General features: G+C 47.9%; 1 protein-coding gene across 1 annotated transcript; it reads right to left on the minus strand.

Annotated features, from left to right (window-relative positions):
* Positions 1–3573: 3573 nt before the first annotated feature.
* On the minus strand, positions 3574–10574 carry Pax4 (paired box 4). Its single transcript, XM_060373812.1, has 11 exons — positions 10434–10574; positions 8690–8801; positions 8203–8333; positions 7719–7934; positions 7363–7438; positions 6694–6819; positions 6390–6472; positions 5984–6062; positions 4904–4959; positions 4337–4475; positions 3574–3710 (listed from the first exon to the last, which is right to left on the minus strand). Exons 2-11 carry the CDS (start codon positions 8700–8702, stop codon positions 3574–3576), a joined length of 1056 nt encoding a protein of 351 aa, XP_060229795.1. The 5' UTR covers positions 8703–8801; positions 10434–10574.
* Positions 10575–19959: the final 9385 nt, after the last annotated feature.

Here is a 19959-nt window from a genome sequence, read left to right on the forward strand (position 1 = left end):
GACATGGCTGCCTAAACATGACCTGAAAAAAGATGACACCAAAAGACATGCTGACATGGATAAGGAATCTCAGGAGGCCTCCAACCTAGGCAAAGAACTAAGGCAAATAAGGAATGCTGAGATCTGGGGAGATAGTCTTTCTTGGGGAAGAGTATGCCCACTGGTTATCCAATACCAAATTGTCAGCCATGAAAACATACAAGTAACATTACACAGATGGAGTAGGTTGTAAGCACACACACACACACACCAGATTAAAGGATAAAGAACTTGAAAGAGTGCACGGGAAGAGTTACTTGGAAAAGTCTTGGAGGTAGAAAAATAAAGGGGGATTATGTGATTATATTATAATCTCAAAAAAATATTAAAAATATGCACTTTTTCTCATGTTTGAATAAACAGTGCATGATTTGGAAAGCAACTGGGGTGGAAGATACATAGGAGGGGTTGGAAGGAGAAAAGGGAAGGGTGAAATAATGTAATTATATGACAACGTCAAAAAAAATACAAAAATGTCATTTAGAACAAGTGAAAGAATGTGGCGGTTTGAAAGAAAAAGCACAGGGAGTAGAACAGGAGGCGTGGTCTTGTTGGAAGTGTGTCATTGGGGGTGGATGTTGAGGTTTCAGATGCTCAAGCCAGGCCCAGTGGGACGCTCTTCTTCCTGCTGCCTCCGATCCAGATGTAGCACCTTCAGCTACCTCTGCAGCACCATGTCTGCCTGCCATGCTTCCCACCATGACGATAATGGACTAAGCCTCTGAGCTGTAAGCTGGCCCCAGCTAAATGTTTTTCTTTGTAAGAGTTGCCTTGGTCATGCGTCTCTTCACAGCTGTAGAAACCCTAATAAGACATAATCTTACGAGCACAGGTGCTGGTATTTTCATCTATGTGTGTACAGACCCCCCCCCTTTCACCTTCCTGCTTGGCTTTCTCCTGGAGCTATCATTAGCTTTAGCATTGATGCATGATGAAGTGGGAAGTTCAGTAGGCCCCTCACCACTTCTCACCTCCACAGAGGGCAGAGGAGTTGGCCTGAGGGCCTTCAGCTCATTGCCTCAGAGCTTAGCCTGGAACTCAAGCATGCCAGCAAAGCAGGACTTCCAAACCGTACGTCTGTCTTGCACTGTCCTCATTTCTTCAGCCTTTTCCTACCACCTGTCCTGTTAATGTTTCCATTAACATTAATTCTTAAACATAATTCATCTAGGAGGGAATGTTTTATCACTGTCATAAAACAACACCCAAATCATTTGCTATAAATGCAAAGTAGCTGTAAAAGTCAGCGTAATGAGCAGAGCAGTAATGGCGCACGGCTTTAATCCCAGCACTTGGGAGGCAGAGACAGGCAGATCTCTATGGGTTCCAGGCCAGTGTGGTCTACAGAGGGAGTTTTAGGACAGCCAGAGCTACACAGAGAAACCCCCTTGTGTAAAATAAATAGATAAATAAAATAAAAAAAAAAAAAACAGCCCAAAGCAATGCTATCAAATCCTAGTTTAGATTTCCCCTTCTAGCATGTGCTGAGCGCTGGTCTTTTTTATTTATTTTTCCTTTAACTCTTAAGGAGGTGAACGGACCCAGGTGAAACTTTCTCCTGATATAATCAGGTTAAAAGGGCTTTAAAAAGTTCTGACCTGCTATTATTTAATGTGGAAGGTTGCCTCCTAAACCACCACCCATGTCCCCAACTTTGGGCAAATTGCCTCATATGACAACAAATATTTACTTCTAAAGTCCGCTTACCAGAAAAGTTGAAATTAAAAACATGAAGATAATCAGTTCAGAGGGAGGAAAATGGCCTCAAGTTTCCATATTTCTTCTGAAGACGTGGAAGAATTCATTTTTTCATTTGATGTTAAGCTGACAATGCTAGAGAAGGAGGACCTTAAACAGGTCAATGCCAGGCAGAGGCATGGGCCTGCAGTCCCAGCCACCTGAGAGGCTGAAGCAGGAGAATGACTCCGCCTCAGGAATCTGAGGCTATCCCAGGAAACGTGAGATTGCTGCTGTCTTCTCCAAACACAGCCTTGCTGGTCATTTAACACAGAGCCTCTTCCTCAGCATCCTCTGAACACACATGCACACACCAAGAGGCTGGAATGTGTGTGGATGGGGACTCACATGTGTGTGCAAGCATGAGCACACAGTCTTATGCCCAGTCCCCCCACAAGCGACCCTTCCTCCGTCGCTCATTTGTGGTCACAGGCCTCAGCTGAAACAAGACAACTGTGACCATGGCTGACGTCGCTGAGGTGAGCGGCTGGTTCTCCGGCTGTGCTGTGCAGGCTGTCTTCCCACATAGTCGTGCCTATGGTCCTGGGCAGCTCTCTCAAGTAGATCTCCATGTCAAAAGCAGACAAGGGGAGGGCATCGAAGGCCACGCCGACATAAAACTTCTTCTGCTGGTGGAAATGCTCCGTAGCCTTGCCTGTCTAGGACAGCAGCCACGGCCCCCAGTGCTTGGAATGTGGCCAGATCAGGGGTAGCTGATGGTCTGTTTGACTGAGTTACTATGTTACTCACTAGTTTCTGAACAGCCAGCGTCGGAGCATTTGATAAGAAGATGAGTTGTATGATGAGCCCCGCATCAGTGCACATCCCAGGTGGAAGATACAAGCGGTTTGTTAGGGATACATAGCACTCACCTATAATTCTAGTATTTGGAAGGTTGATACAGGAGGAATTGAATTCCAGCCTGGAATTACATAGGAAGGGAGGGAGGGGGAGAAAGAGAAGAGAGGAAGAGTCCAGAAATAAAAGCCTGTCTTCCTTTACAAATATCCCCTCACTCAACTTCTTTTTTTCTAGCACCTTTCCTTTCCCCTCATCCGAAGGCTACCTAGGAGAAGCCTGGTGCTTTCTTTGCAGACAGACTTGAGAATATTTAGGATTCAAGTCTGCCCCTCGATCATGTACAAACATGAAAGCAGAATATCAAAATGTTATTTCCACTTTGCTGCTATGACGAAAATACATGTGCAATTATAAAATTGTTTGTTTACACCAAAGAGCTATAATAAACTGTATTGTTAGGCCTAGTGGCGCACACCTTTAATCCCAGCATTTAGGAGGCAGAGGCAGGCAGATCTCTATGAGTTTGAGACCAACCTGGTATACATAGTGAGTTCCAGGACAGCAAGAGCCACACAGTGAGACTCTGTCTCAAAACAAACAAAGAAAAGAACTATAGTAACGTTTCTTAGCTGTGGCTATGATATCATGCTTTGTTATGCAAGTAAGGCTCTTCTTTATTTGTTTCTTACAGACCTGTGTATGCTGAAAAACTTGAGTGGAGTGCTATGATATAGTATGATGTGTGTGCATGTGTGACCCCCCCACACCTAAATAGGTCAGTAGGCACATGTATACATATACATATACATATACATATGTGCTACATAGGTAAATATGGCTGGGTATAATGCATATATACATAAATTAGAATGTAGAAGACATGACAGACAGACAGCTAGCTAGCTAGAGGCATATTGGTATTCATGAGAAAAAAGTGATAAATAGCAAGAACTATTGATGACTTTTTAAAAGTATTTATTACTGCCAAATGGCCTCTTATGGCCAGTGTAAGTAATGGGTTGATGTTGCTTTTCCTGGGTCTCCAATTAGATAACACACAGGACGGGTGGTGGGGCAGGGCCAGGAAAATTCCAGGTGTGAGGAGGAAGCCACGGGAAGGAGGGCGTGGCGATCTGTTGGCGGGGGATATCGGTGTTAGATCCTCCCGTCTCTGGCTCTCCCAGCTTAGTCTTACAACAGTGGGCTACCAGACAGCTAAGGCCTGAGGTGGCACCAAGATTAGTGACAGGGCCAGCCATGCAGGGCACAGAGGATCTTGGAGCCCCCCCACATTAAAGCATCCACTATTTGTGTGTTCAAATGCACGTACGTGTGCAAGCATGTGCCGAAGCACACACATGGCAGCCAGAGGACAACGCTGGAGTTGACTCTCCTTCTACCATGCGAGTTTCTGGGATTGAATTCCGTGCATCAGACTCAATAGCAAGTGCCTTTCCTTGCTGAGCGGTCTCCCCGGCACAGAGAGGGGCTAATTGGTCTTACAGACTCTCAGGCTCACTGAGGGGAGGGTTGAGACATAACTGCCTGAGGGTGCCTTCCCTCAGCTCTCAACACTGCTTCCTTTACCTTCCACGGGTGTCAGATCTCCCACACACCCCCAGCTTTACAAGGAAGGAGGGAAGTTGTTCTGAGAGGTTCCTTCTGCTTCCCCAACTGGAATCAGACCCCTCCACAGGAAAGGAGGGGCAGCGACCCCATCCCACACCCTGCAGGACTGATGCCCGCTCTCAGCTCTTACCCCAGCAGGACTGGAGACAGGCTTGGGGCGGCGTGTCACTGGGACACTTGTCTGGTACTGTCCCCCAGCACAGCTGACAGATGGGACTCAGCGGTTCCAGCACAGCCAGGGCTGCTGAGGATCCACTGACAGGGGGCTCCTAGAGAAAGCAAGCCGAGATCCTCAACTCCTCCTGCTCAGAAAGCCTGGGTACCAGAATTGGATGACCCCTGAGACCACCTCCCCCTCTCCCGGCTGTGGCCTGCACTCCAGAGGGTGCCATTCATTCCTATAGGAGTCCAGGGGTAGCATTTTGCAGAAATTCACTGTGAAGGCCCTGGTTATCCATGGATTTTTACCCATGCCTTCATCAGAAACAGGCGAGGCCACCACGCCGGGTGTGGTAGCACACGCCTTTAAACACAGCCCTTGGGAGGCAGAGACCAGCCTGTTCTAGTGAGTCCAGGACAGCCAACACTACACAGAGAAATCCTGTCTTGAAAAAACAAAATACAAAAAAAAAGGGAGGGGGAGAAGCCATGAAATCTTCAGTCTTCCCAGCTAATCACCCCCTCTCCTCCCAAGTACCTGTGCATCGAAGATCCCTAGGGAAACTGTTGGTGCAGTGGGATCCTGAGAGGTACCTACAAGGTGAGAGTGGACCCACTCAGAGGGAGAAATAGGCCTGGGGACTTGGGACCTGGGGTGTGGTAAAAGCACCAGCAAAGGTAGCAACTACTTGCAGAATTTGGAAAAGACGGATGTCACCAATTTAGACTGTCTTCTTCCCAAACAGGGTCTTAGGAAACTAGAAATAATGATGAAGTCCAGGACAGAGCAGCCCTGAAGAACAGGGTCTGTTTGTGCCCAGGACTTAGTACCATGCCAGGTACATGGGAATGCCATGTAAATGTGGATGGATGGACAGATGAATGGATGGATGGATGGATGGATGGATGGATGGATGGACAGATGAATGGATGGGTGGGTGGGTGGGTGGATGGATGGATGGATGGATGGACAGATGCATGGACAGATAAGTGGGTGGATGGGTGGGCAGATAAATAGATGGACAGATGGATGGATGGATGGATGGATTGACAGATGGACAGATGGACAGATGAAAGGATGGATGGGTGGATGGGCAGGTAGATGGTTGGATGGACAGATGGATGGGTAGGTGGGTAGATGGATGGGTGGATGGATGGGTGGATGGATGGATGGATGGATGGATACATGGACAGACGGATGGACAGACAAATGGATGGCTGGATTGATGGCTGGATGGGTGGGTGGGTGAGTGGGTGACTGGATGGACGGATGGATAGATGGATGGATGGATGGAAGGCTGCATGGATGGATGGATGGATGGATATATGGACAGACGGATGGACAGACAAATGGATGGCTGGATTGATGGCTGGATGGGTGGGTGGATGAGTGAGTGACTGGATGGACGGATGGATGGATGGAAGGCTGCATGGATGGATAGGTGGGTAGATGGATGGACAGATGCATGGACGCATGCATGGATGGTTGGATGGACGGATGGATGGATGGATGGATGGATGGATGGATGGATGGGTGAGTGGATGGATGGACGGATGGATGGATGAACAGACAGATGCATGGATAGATGCAGGGACAGATAGGCGGGTGGATACATACAGGAATTATCTGGAAGCTGTCTTTCCCACTTGAGCTTCTCTTGCCGGCGCCATTTGGCTCTTCTGTTGGAAAACCAGACCTAAGAGAACAGGGACTATGTCACTGGCTGTGTGTTCAGCCACATGGCACTAGTTGCTCTCACCATGTGTCTGTGACCTGAACTCAGAAAGTAGAGCCTTCGTCCATTGTGACTCCTACTCTCACTCCCTGCTCTCTGTCTCCTTCCTCACTCAAAAGGCCTGGGTAGTGAAAGAGGAGAGCCATTGACAGAAAAGCAAGGAGAATTTCATCTCTTTTTTCCAAACAAGTTTTTCACCATCTTACTGCAGTCTCTACCTTAGCAGACCAGAAACCTTGATTCTTCTCCTTTACAGTTTGCTCACACTGTGATACAGAGCTCACTCACCCTCACTGTGTCCTCAGGCAAAGAGGTGGCAGCAGCCAGCTTTCCACGGGCCACTGAGTCTGGATACTGCCCACGCTGGAACTCTGAAGAGACAGAGGTTCCCACAGTGAGGGTAAGGAAGGGAGTAAGGCATGTTTTCCTTGTCAATCCCCATTCTCTACTCTTGAAACCCTAAGTAACCCTCATTCCCAGGGCCAAGCCACCCACAACCTGTATCCCCTTCAGCCTTCGCCCACAAGTTTCAAGGCTGCCTTGATGTCACGCCGAGGACCTTCTGTCCCACTGCCTATCCCACAGCCCACACCTTTCTCCAGCACCTCCGTCTGGCCTGGGGAGAAGATAGTCCGATTCCTGTGACTGGTCCCTGGGGGGGGCCCTCGGGGCACCTCACAGCTGCTGCGGGAACTGGAAAGAGCTGGAGCTGAAAGAGCTGCAGAGGAGGACAAGCTCTTAGGGCGTCTGTGGTATGCACTTTTCTGGTCATGTGGGAACACTCACAGGGCAACAGCACGAGCACAGAGTGGGGCTAGAGGAGCACCAAGGTCCTTAGCAGCTGCTTTTCCACGTGCTCAGTCTCATGGTGCTATTCAGGGAAAACAGGGTTGCTCCAAATTTGAACGGTCCCCTAGATGATGGAGGAAGTTCTGAGAAGCTAAACAGGAAGCAGAAGACGGGTAGAGAAGGCACAGCCTGGCCTTACCCTTAGCAGATACTGTGAATCTAGGAGTTAAGGGGTGCAGGTTCTGCTCCAAGACATGCCAACAACTGGCTGATGGCTGAGCAAGTAATTTCATGTTCCTCAACTTCCATATTCTACCAGGAGAAAATAAAGCCACCTGGTAGACCCTCTCTAAGGGACTGTTGTGAGGGCGATTAAAAAAGAATGAGGACATCTCATGATGGGCAGGAGGAAGAGCTATACAATGCTAGGAATTCGGCTCTGATTATCCCCGGCGACAGCTCAAAGACCCACCTGGTGATCTGAGTCGTGTCCAATGCAACCGCTGGTCTACCTGGAGCGCCCGGAGGACTCGGTTGATGGAGGACACCTGGGGTGTTGGGGTAACATAGGCAAGGTGGTATGTAGGCCTGGGGTTGCACCTGCAGATCCTCTTCCTTCTACTCAGCCTTCCCAAGAGTAGCTTCCCCTCTCTCTCCCCATATTTCCTCCTCAGCTCCCTGACCACCACCACTTCTCAGAAATCTGTGAGTCAAAGGCTAGTTTCAGCTTGCCCTCACCCCAGCCTGAGATACCCAAGTTGCCAAGGATGAGGGATCTTCTCCCCACACAGTCTGCTTGCAGAGCCCAGGGCAGGGAGGGGTGCTTACACTGGGAGCCTTGTCCTGGGTACAAATCCCCTCAGCGCAAAGCTGGTGTTGGATCTCCCAGGCAAAGAGTGCTGGACACTCATCCTTTAGCTGGGCGATCCGAGCCACCACAGCAGGCGTGGCCAGACGAGGCTTGCTTCCCCCAATACCCTTGGGTTCCAGGACACCTGTGCGGTAGTACCGTCCTAGGATCTTGCTCACACAGCCATTAGATACCTGAGTCAGGTGAGAAGCAAGAATAGCACACAGAAGAGGTGACGGGCAGAAGGAAGGTGAGCATTCCTGGGATAGAAGAAAGCTCCAAGGCACAGCGAGACCCTGGAGTTGGGGGGGACATGGTCACCTGTGGACACGTAAGGTTCCCCTTCCCAACCTCCAAGAGGGTCTCCCAGGAGAAGACTCTGGAGCAGCCACATACTGCTGCCTCAAGGGGTTCTAGTGCCCGTGTCTTGCTTCTACCCCTGGGTAGAGGGCTTGGCACTACCTTAAGCCTCCTCGAGATGTCACAGGGCCGCATCCCCCTGATCGCTAGCTGCACAATCTGCTGCCGGGTGTCCAGAGGAAGGGGCCGGCCGTTCACAAAGAGTCCCCCCAGCTGATTCACACTGCTGATTCCTGGGTAGGAAACGTAAGCTTCAGTAGACTGCATCTGTCCAGGTCCCCATACACGTCTGCCGAAGGTCACTCAGGTCTTCCAGACTGGCCTGCTACATACATACTGCATACAGTATGCCTTTCTCTGAGGCGTGCCCACCTTTCCCAGGGCCCCAAAAACAAGCCACTTTCTTTAGGAGCTGGTTATATCCTAATACAAAGGTAGCCAAGTACAGGGGAGAGGGAGAAATTGGAGAAAACCTTGCCTAGAGCATGGGCTAAGGATAAATGAAATTGTGTTGGCAGAAGCCAAGACCCAAGGGCAGTATTCTATCTCTGAACCCCTCTATACTCTTCACCTTTCCCAAGCCTCTTACCGTCCTGCTGCATCCTTCACACTGGTCCTTCCCACAGAGGAGCAGGAAGCCAGCTGGCAAGCTGAAGAGCAGAGATCCTTCTAGAAGTTTCTCTTCTGACTTGGGGCTGGTTCTGTGGCAATAGAGGGTTATTTAAGTGTGAGCCTTGAAGTGGTTGTGGGTGGAATGTTTATGGCAGAGGGTCAGTAGACTGGCTAACACTAAAACATTGAAACTCTTTTCTTATGTGATGAGATCACAGTGTCAGCTGAGGTTGGATCTTTTTTGATATGGAGGTTAGAGGGAGAGTATAAACTAATTCCCCACGTTTCTGTAGAGAGGTAGAGGGGACACTCTTCTCCATACTCAGGCTTTCTCTTCCCCAAGTAGACAGCTTGCCATCTGATCAGCCAGAGGCTCTGGTTCACAAATTCAGGTTTCACTAGCCAGTCCCAGATTCAATCTCCAAACTGCCAGTAAAACGCTTCCTGCTAACGTGTCTGGAGCTGTTGATTCCCCTTAACATTGAAGACCTCTAGATGTCACAGTGAAGCTTCATTTCCAATGATCACCCTTTAGACACTGTATATTTGCTAACATTTTCTGACAACATTTTGGAAGGAAGGGATGCTCGCTGCTTATGAGAGCAGAAGCCATCTTGAGCACGAGAGGGTGTGCCCATTAACAGCCACAGTTAGGTCTTTTCTGCTTTCAAAAGCCACTAGGAGTTGAAGCTGTCTCCTTTCAGGCCTGGAATCTTGGCAGAGCTGTAGGTAACTCCAGGGAATAGGAACTTTCCTGAAATAACCACGCAGTCTTGGCTCAGTTAACTCAACAGCAATTACTTAGTGACTAGGACATTAAGCACGAGCCCACTGCTGTTTGTTGGGGATAAAGTGGGGAAAAAAATTAAACAGAGGCAAGCCGAGAGTGTAAAGAGTTAAGTTATGCCCAGACGGGGAAGAGGTTTAGAATATCAGCCAAACCTGAGCCCTCGACAGGACCCTTCTTTTTAAATGGAGATTACAATGTAATAGGAAGAGGGAATCAGCAGGAGGCAAACACCAAGAGTCCAGAGCCCACGGAATTCAGTAGCTAAGGTGGCTTTTATTCGTTTATTTTTAGGCATCTAGAGGCATAATCTAGATGCAATCTCTTAGCATTCCAGAAGCTTAGTAAGAAAGTTGAATTTCTCCCCCAAATGAAATGTAGGCACAGATTAGGATCAACATAAATTAAGACCCTCTCGGCGAGTAAAGCTCCTGACCAGAGTAAAACTTTCTGGCTCCTAAGCATGGGATTCTATTTCTCTGTCCCTATCCTTGCTTCATACTTGAACAACTGCCCTTTAAGAAGGGGAAGGATGGCTGGGAATGCAAAGGGCAGGGGATGGGGGCTTAGCCCAACAGCCTAACGCTCAATCCTTCCTAGGAGTTTATCTCCCCAAAAGACCAAGGGTCAACGTTACTGTGGAACACAGGTTCAATATCCAAACCTAAAACAAATCATTGAAACCAAAATGAATCGTGTCCTAACTCACAAACAAAAACCCTGTTTCCAATAGTCTCCCACATATTACCAATATTTGTAGTATCTTGTCAGAAAAAAAAATACATGCTACTCAGTAGAGGAGAAAGTAGGTTAAGGAGTTGAAGGGACAGGACGATGAGTAAAGAGAGAGGAGAGAGAAGGTTGGGTTTAGCCACACAAAGACATGGAGACAGTATGCTAGACAGAGCAGACAAGGAGCCTGCTGGTAAGCTACCTGAGTGGAGGGAAATGAGGTGGGAATTCCAGGGAAAGGTCTCAGGATCCTGGGCTGGCTCCAGAGGTTGCTGGTGGTCTGGTCTTGTAACAGCCTCCACTCTGCTGCAGCTTCAATCCTGCCAGGGGGTCCAGAGCTGCACAGAGCCTGTACTCTGGAGCAGAGGGCAGCCTTCTGGGAGTAGCCAGTGATGTCACAGGCCATGAGCAGAGGAGGAGGAGGGAAGTGTGCACAGGGCTGGCTGACACAGGCCCTGAGGCAGGGCAACCCACAGCTAATGACCACTGTGTCCTTCTGTGGTCCTTCAGAGTTCACATTGTGTCCAGCTACCCTAAAGGAGGCACAGAGCCATTCTCAGACAGGCTCTCTCAACATAGAGTGTACCCAAGCATGGGCCAGTATTCTTGGAAAGAATGGGAAACATGGAAGATGAGGAACTTCAGAGTATGTACCTAAAGTTTCACATGCAAAGAAGCACAAAATAATACTCCATAAGTGCCGATATGGTTTCCCAGCCATAACATGTATGTCTGAGCTTTTAAGTCAACCCCCAGATCATGTATATGATTATAAAATCATGTATAATGACTGAGTACAGACTGAGTTGGCTTCCACTAGAACTGCAGAATAAGGAGAGCTGATGGAGAAGAGAGTGTGCCACATACGCCAATAGCCTCCAGATAGGATTCTCACTAATTCTCCAGTTGACTGAGAATTTGCTTGACTGAAATGACACAAAGGGTCATTCCTTGCCTAGAAACAGGCCATCATGGACTTCAGACCACTGACAGTGTGAGCAGAGGTAGGAAGGTGTGCCTGAGGATGAGCACAAATGCTTGTCTTTCTAATGCGCTGCTAGCAACAGTTTGTTCTTCCCTCTTCTGTCTGTGGATGTTTTCAGACTCCATTTTTCTTAGGATTCGGTATTTTTAGATTAAATGAAAAAATGATGCTGCTGTTCCCACAAAAGACATCATCTATTGTCTGGGCCATTGCTGGGGTGAGGAAGCCAGTGGCTGGGGAGGTTGCTCCTTGAGAGTGGGTTGTAGGGAGCGAACATGGAGTCAGTGTTAGGAAGCCTTGTTCCTACTGCAGTAGTGGGGGATCCCGGGAAGGGTATGAAGGAGCAGATGTGGAAAGCCCTTTGGGTCCATTTTATGTCACAGAATCCATAACCCCATCCAGAAGTGAGGTTCAGGGAGGCAACTCCGATTTCCTGAGGCACTAAGACTAGACCTAGGTATCAGGGGAGAGCATGGTAGATCTCGTTGGTAAACACTTTGGGTTTGGCAATGGAGAAGTGGGTATCGTACATGAACCTGGATCTTGGAGTTGGAAATTCTTGTCTTCCAAGGTCAAACGTGTCACAGAAATGGGTCTTCAGTCTTACTCTCACACATACTCCACTCCTCTTCGCCTGCTCCTTAATCCTCAGGCTGGGCCAGAGCGCTGGAGGGGAGGCTGTGACGACAGTTTCAGCACCACGGGCAGGACAGCACTTGACCTAGTCCAAGGAGATCCCTTCCACCAGGGCAGCTGGGGGCTGCTGGCCCGTCTACTTAGCTGTGCCTGGTGAATGGAGGTCCCCAACAAGGGGGTACCCCTGCTCTCAGTCTCCCTGTCTTGCCTTCTTTCTTTCTCTGCATCTGTCCTTGCGTCTTGGAGCGCAAGATTCCTGCCCTGACGGGCTTTTCCTATGGACAGCTGCCTGAGGGTGTAGGTAGGGGTGCCAGAGGGAAGGGGGGTGGGGAGAAAAGAGAAGCCCTGGCAGATGGTGGTGGCAGCGATTTCCCCCATAAACTACCCTCTGGCTCAACCTTTACAACAGGCTCTCGGGTCTGAACAAACAGAAGCTTTCGACCCAGAGGTGATAGGGAGAGGGAAAAAAGGAGAAAGGGCCCTGGCGGGGGGCCTAGCAAGCCCAAAGTCTTAGTCGCTCAGCTCTCTGCCTAACGCGCCAGACTGTTTGAGGAGCAAATATCTCCCTTCACTGTCTGACTCTCTCCACTGCCCCCACCGTGTTTGGGGCTAATTGTCCCTCATTAGCTGGGCCCAGCCCCCAGGCTGCCGCCAGCCCCCGCCATCTGCTCACAATTATACATTAACTCAGAGGTCTTGTCACACGCCAGCCAGGCTGTGCGCCCCTCTCCTGGGCCAGCCAAAGCCACTCCAACTCCTTCCTCCCCTGGGTAGAGCCTAGATCGTTGGCTACTGCCTTCGGGGAGCTCCTGGTCTAGGGCCCGTGACGGTGGTAAAAGTTCTGTCCTTAGGGGAAGTGGCTGGAGTTCCTCCTTGCTCTCCTCGTGATGCCAAAAGGCGAGCTAACCCGTGCGTAAAGCTGGAGAGGACGGGGCGCGGCAGGCGCACTGGCCCGCTGACTTTGTCTGGCACCTCCCCGGGAGCTCTTAGCGCGCGTTGGGGGAGGTGATGCCGGTTCCAGGCCCTCCCAACGGTGCCTTTGGGTTGGCTGTGGGGTCCTGGTCCTCATCTTCCCTTTCTAAAGAGAGCCCCATCTCCTGTCCCTCGGCTTTCCAGAGCGCACGCGCCATCTATCCAAAACCATTCTCCTACAGCCGGCACCTTCCACTTTAAAGTGCAAACGGTTCCTCTGCTACAAAAACAGGGAGGGTGTCTTCGAATCCGCTGGTTATTCCTGAGCATGCAACTCACGCTAACGCTGCACTCTCCACCCACAAACATTCATACAGCCGTTCCACTCCCCCAGACCCGATTCCCTCCAGTGTCAGAGCTCTGGCCGCCTGGCGCACCCTGTGCTGTTCAGCTCCGATTCTCCGCTGGTCTCTCCCCTGCTCACCCCAGAAAGGCAGGGGAAAGCTCACCCTCCATCCCGCTTTAGTAGGAGCGCAGGCGAAAAAAAACAAAACAAAAACAAAAACCCTTTTCTCTGTTTTGTTTTGTTTTTTATTTAAATTTTTTGGAAAAGCCCCTAATCTCTGACTTAACCCAAGTTTGTTACAGGACTAGGGTATGTCGGGCGGGGTGGCGAGTTTGCACTTCGAAGAACTCCCAACAGAACCGCGAAGTTCCGAGCGATGAGAGCTACCAGTATAAGGAGACAAGGCGAGGCAGCCCCCGGGTGCCAAAGGCTTACCTGGTCAAACACTGTGCCTGCAGTGAGACAGAACCCAAAGGTGACAATGTGCCACCAGCCCCAGAAAGTGGGAAGGGGCTGGGTAGGCGCTGGGGCTCCCTGGGAATGGCTTGGCTGCGCTCACCTCACTCTGCTTGGGGCGGGGGCCCAGCAGATACAAACAGCCAGTTGTCTGTTTTACCGAGCAATGCCTTTGGCAGGACTGACGTGTACCCCACATTTAGTCTCCCGCCAGCATTTTACGGGAACGCGGTTCCTGCGATATAATTAATAAACAAGACTGATGGTGCTGCTCACTGAGGTCCAGTTCTCATCTCCTCACCTCAACAGGGATGTTCCCTTCTCAGTTGGAGAATCCCGCCCAGCCGACCATTTCACATCTGCCAGCGCATCTCCCTCAGTCCCCTTCGCTAGTTCTCACATTTGTTTTTACTCATTGGCATGGGTGTAAGGATGGATTTCATAAACCACTTCTTGACTGAAAGACCTTCTACTTCTTTTCTAGTGTGTAAAAGCATAAAAACCACACAAACTTACAGAGGATCGTGTGATGTCTGATACACGTATCCATTATGTAATTTTTTAAAATGCTTAAACATAGCTCCTTAAATACTTAACATTTCTTCTTGGTGAAAATATTTAAAATACTCTCTTCTAGCTTTTTTGAAATATACATTATATATAATATATATGTATACGTACATATATGTATACACACATGTCTATATGTATATGTACACATGACTATACATGTGTATACATGTATGTGCACACACACACACACACATTACTGTGCAATGGTGGCACCCCAGGTCTTCTAGCTCCTAACTCACTGTAACTTAAGTCCCATTGATTGACCTCTCTGTATTCATTCCTTTCCCAGGATCTTGCTAATGTGTTTTTTACTAGTTGTTCTTTTGAGACAGAGTCTTATGTGGCCTCCGCTCACCACAAACTTCAAGACAGATGAAAACGACCTTGAATCTTCAGCACTCCTGCCTCCGCTCCGCAGTGGTGACAGCACGGGTGATACTTGACCACACCCGGTCATCTCCTGTGTCATGTGGTCAGATAGCTCTGTTTCTATCCCATCGAACTGAGGGTACCTAGCCTAACCTGTTCTGTAGCTGCTGAGGTTGACCCTGGTGATCCAGCTGAAGTAGTGTGTGTGGTTTTGTCCACCTAAGTTACCTCTCCTACGTTCCGTGGAGTATCTTTCTGAAGGAAGTTGTGTGGAGTCATATTCAGAGGATGGGGAGTTATGCTTACTCACAGGAGAACACATGTCCACATGCTCAAGTTGGACTTCTCCTGTGAGGATTTGTCTTCTCCCTTACTTATGAGCTAAATAATGTATTTGCTGAATATTATTCACGATGTAAGGTTTTATAGGTATTGAAGGGACTCTGGCTAGCTTGAGCACCACAAGCATGGCTCTGGCAGGCCTTGCCCTTCTCCCTCATTCCCTCTGACTTGTTAAGAAACGTTAGATTGCATTCTTAACGCTAGCCCCCAAGGTCTATTTCCTTATTTGGCCAAACCCTCCTCCTGAGGCTGGCTACCAAGATTCATCAAAGGCCTGCTTTGGCTTACCTAATCAACATGCTGAATTAAAATCAAACATCTCGTCCTAACACAGGGTTTCTTTTATAAACTGACATGTCCCTAGGGGCCACATCTGTCCCCTCTCAATCCAGAGGCAGTCCTTTGGACAAATACCCCTTACCCCTCTCTTTGCCCCCTTCCTCCTCTCTCCCTTGTTCTCTTCCCCTTCTCCTTCTTCCTCTATCTCCTGTCTTTGTCCCTTATCCCTGCCCTCAGTCTCTCTGGGGCAAATAAATCCCCTTTGAGCTGAGAACTTGGTCTTTGTGGTCCTAAGCTGATACTTTTCCTTTCAGGAATCACTATGATGCACCTAAGAAAACTTATTTTTTTTCTTGAGGGTATAATTAAATGTGCTGCTTAATTTTGCTGCTCAATTTGCTCCAGGGCTGGCTGTCATTCCTGTGTTCACTTCAGCATGCCCTCATTGGCCCAACCCACCTGGAGTTCATATTTTTCATTCAGGGATGGCTATGACAGCGCTCCCTTGCTTTCTAACAGTGAAAGATGCTCGACATTATATCGTCCATTTCCCATTGCTAGAACCAGAGTTTCTCTGAAGAGCTCTGGTCCTTTTATTAGACAATGGTATGAGAAGCCAAAATCTGGGCACTAGTGTTTTCATGAGCTGTTGTTGCTTCTAGTTGACAGAAACAGGAAATCTATGTATGTTTCTGTGTGTAAGCATTTGACTCTACAGTAAAATGAACATGCTGTTGCTAACTGTCATACACTGATACAGGAACCGTTTCAGTTTCACCTCTGTTTGGGCGTAGAACGTAATCCATCGTCTACTTACCAATTTGTCCGATTCAAGTACACATTGTGGTAGTGTCAGAATGGTTAACGCAAACCAGCACTGGGCTACACCTTATCAGCTAGAGTACAGAGCTCATTTACAGTTTCTTTATTTCAGTGCTTGAATTTGTTTCTAGAGACCCATTTATGCTAGATGAGTTCACCATCACCGGACTCCATCTCCAGTCTCTGTACAAATTCTCTTGTCTTAAATTTTCAGAACCCTTTCATACCCAAAGTTACACGAAACAGCACTTTTATTTCTCTCCCCTTCTGTGAGGTTGTTTCACAGATGTGCGATGTGGCTGGTTTGCTTTGGCGCATTCTGCATTCCTTGTTAAATCCCTCTGACCTCTTAGGAAATTGTTTGAACTTGCACACACTAGGGCTCACCCTTTATGCTGTAATGTTCTGCGGATGCCAGATGAGCAGTATTGTGTATCCACAATTATATCTTTGTACAGAATAATAGATTTGGTACCTAAGAATTATTGTCCTTCCAAGTTCAGCATTTCTGCTCTCCTTAAGCCCCTGGTAAACATTGAACTTTTTATCATTATTATAGTTTTGCTTTTTTCCAAACTATCATACAACGGAATCATGGAATGTGGCACCTTTTCAGTAAGCTTATATCCCTTTAAGATTCATCCGTGCCTACTCATGTCTTGGGTGTCCCTTTCTTTTTATTACTTAATATTATGATATTGTATAAATGAATCACAGTTTATCTGGTCACTGATGAGGGACAGTGGAAAGCTTGAGCAATTGTAAATCAAGCTATTGTTTATTCATGTTTTGTTTTGTTTTGTTGTGCATGAGTGCTCTGTCTTCATGCACACCAGAAGGGGGCACCAGATCTCATTACAGATGGTTGGGAGCCACCATGTGGTTGCTGGAATTTGAACTCAGGTCCTCTGGAAGAGCAGCCAGTGCTCCTAACCACTGAGCCATCTCTCCCATTCCTAAATCAAGCTATTGTAAACATTTAGGCACAGGTTTTGGTGTGCACACAAATTTTCAACGCACAAGGAGGCTGTTTAGTTTTGGAAAAGCCTCGCCAACATGTGCTCTAGTGTTTCCACACCATTTGACATCCCTAGCGGCAGCAGAGGGCAGCGCTGCGCATACTCTGTACACCTGGTATACTTGCCAGCAGCTGCTCTTGTCTGTATTGTTCGTTTGCTCTCTGCTTTGTAGCCCTGGCTGACCTGGAATGCACTTTATAGACCAGGCTGGACTTGAACTCACAGAGATCTATTTGTACATTCAACCCCCGTGCTGAGGAGATTAAAGGGATGCACCACCAAGCCCACCTGATGTGATGATTTTTTTTTCTTTCATTGTGTTGCATTGGCTCTTTGTCTGTTTGCTTGAGACAGGGTCTCACTCGGTAACCCGGCTAGCCTGGAACCCAGAGATCGGCCGACTCTGCCGCCTGCGCGCATGCGTCATCACATCGGGCTGGTTTTGCTCCTTCTGTTTCTTTGTTGTTCTTTTGTTAGTTTTTGAGACAGGGTTTCTTTGTTTAGCTCTGGCTGTCTTGGTACTCACTCTATAGACCATGACAACTCACAGCTTAGAGATCTGCCTGCCTCTGCCTCCCAGATGCTGGGATTAGAGGTATGCGCCCCACCGCTGTTGAAAAGTCCAGGTTTGCTTGGAACTCACTAAGTAGCCGGTGATGACTTTGAGCCCCCGAGGCTCTGGCCTCCCCTCCCACGTGCTGGGACCACAAGCTTTCACCACGGCTGCCCCTTAGTTTTGTAATTTTGCATTGAACATCCTCAGCTGACATTTGTGAACTGGGTAGTCTACGTCAATGCTCATTTTTAAACATGTTTCAACTGTTCAAATTTGTTGAGAAGAATCTTTTCTGCATTGACTTGCCTTTGCTCCTTGATCAAGAGTATTTGACTGGGGCCTGGAGAGGTGGCTCAGCAGGTAAGAGCGCTTGATCATCGAGGACTGGGTTTAGTCCTTGGCACCCCCAGGACAACGCACAACCATCCGTAGCTCCAGTTCCAGGGGCTCCACTGCCCTTTTCTGACCTCTCTGGGTACCGGTCACACTCGCACGGAGCACAGGCACACATGAGCGTACAACACTCATACACACAATAAAATAAATAAACTTTTAAAAATTGAAATGGAATATTTGACACCGTTATTGACTCGGCTTGACTATGCTTCTATTCTTTCACTAATATACTGTGCTCTCACGGTTACCTAGCTTTGAGGTAAACCTTAAATTGAGAAATGTGAATTATTCAACTTTATTCTTCATCAACATTGTAACCTACTGAGTAGTCTATCTTTCTAAAAACCTTTTTGAAAATTAAGTGTTCATGTGTGCTCACACACACATGCATGCCTATATGAGTGCATGTGTGTGCTTGTGTGTGTGCGCATTTGTGCGTGCATGGGTGTGTGCACGCATGTGTGCTTGTGCGTGTATGTGTGTGTGTGTGTGCATGCATGTGTGTGCAGCATATGGTGGGGTGCCCATGCCTCGGCGCACGCTTGGCGATAAGAAGGCAGCTGACTGGAGTATGTCACGGGATCCCATTCCAATTGTCAGGCTTGATGCTTTTCCCTGCTAAGCCATCCTGCCACACTTAGCTATAAACTTTACTCACTATGTCGATCTACATAAGATAGTTTGCAACAGTTTTTAACCAGTATTTTATTGAATGTATAGAGCAAGTTGGGGAAATGGACATTTTAACACAACTGGGGTTTCCGACCCATTAATATTGATTACCTGTTCACTTACTCAGGTTTCCTTTGATCGATTAATCAGTGGTTAGCCTTTCTCTCATAGATCCAGACATGTGGTTTTTAGACTTATGTCTATATATATTTTTTTAAGTTTTTCTGTTCTTCATTTCGGTTGGTAGGATTATTTTTTTTTTAATTTCAAATTCTAATAATTTATAATTGACCTAAAGGAAAGCACTTCACTCATTCAAGGCGGAGCGTGTTAGCCTTGAATCCTGCGGCCCTGCTGAACCTGCTTACGCTTGTACCAACACCACCTAATCTAGGAAGTGACCGTCCAGTATTGTGGAAGTGTACACACGGAAATCATGTCTTTCGAGAACTAAGCTAGTTTTCTTCCTTTTTTCCTAACCTATGTCTCTGTAGGCTCTTCTTACTTCACTAGCTGGGACTTGTAACATGATGAGGGTTGGAATACTGAGAGAGAACCTCAGTGTCCAGCTCTCAGGCTGGGGAAGGTATTCAGTGTTTCCCAGTGAACCACACAGGCTGGAGCGTTGCTGGTTTCATCACCGTCTGCTCAGAGCTTTTCTTTCTCACGTTTTTAATTTATTATTAGTGTGTGCATGTGTGTGTGAGAAAGTGAGAAAGAGAGAGATTGATTTTATGTTTTGAAGCAATGTCAGGTTCTCAACAGAGTTGAGATGAGGACCCAAAGGTTCTTTTCATTCACATGTACACATCCTCCTCTGTCACCAACGTCTCCCCCCAGAACGGTACATTCGTTACAACTGATGAGCCTGTAGGGATTTGGGAGTTAGCTTGTTTGTTTGGTTTAGTCATTGAGGAAATCCACTATTTATTTAGTTTCCGGAGCTTGGTGTTTGTTTTGTTGTTGTTGTCCTTTGTCATGAGTGGGTATCGGATTCTGTTAAGTGCTTTTCCTGTATCAATTGATATAATGATGTTTTCCTCTTCACTAGCTTGCTGATGCGGTGGGTCACACACACAGACTTTTAAATACGTAACCAGCACGGCCTGTTTGGGTCACATCCCGCTTGGTCCTGGTGTACGGCTCTCTCTGCACTGCTGGATTCCATTAGTTCACATTTTGTTGAGGACTTGAGGATGTTTGTTCATACACACGTCTGTGCTTTTCTCCTCCTACGGTATTTCTCTCTCAGCATTGGGGTAACCCATTTACAGGCATTAGGAGGTGCCCCCGCAGATTCAGGGCGAGGCTTCGCAGGATTCGCTAAGCGGGCATCACTCGAGTTGGCACACACAGAGGCTGTCT

Source organism: Meriones unguiculatus, chromosome 21 (assembly GCF_030254825.1).
Source record: "Meriones unguiculatus strain TT.TT164.6M chromosome 21, Bangor_MerUng_6.1, whole genome shotgun sequence".
NCBI classification, from domain to species: Eukaryota; Metazoa; Chordata; class Mammalia; order Rodentia; family Muridae; genus Meriones; species Meriones unguiculatus.

Coding starts and splice junctions, on each gene's coding strand:
- Pax4 (XM_060373812.1), bottom strand. Junction 7,935..8,202: donor ACATCTCGAGGAGGCTTAAG/GTAGTGCCAAGC, acceptor CACCTGACTCAG/GTATCTAATGGCTGTGTGAG. Junction 6,063..6,389: donor TGCCTGAGGACACAGTGAGG/GTGAGTGAGCTC, acceptor CTGTTCTCTTAG/GTCTGGTTTTCCAACAGAAG.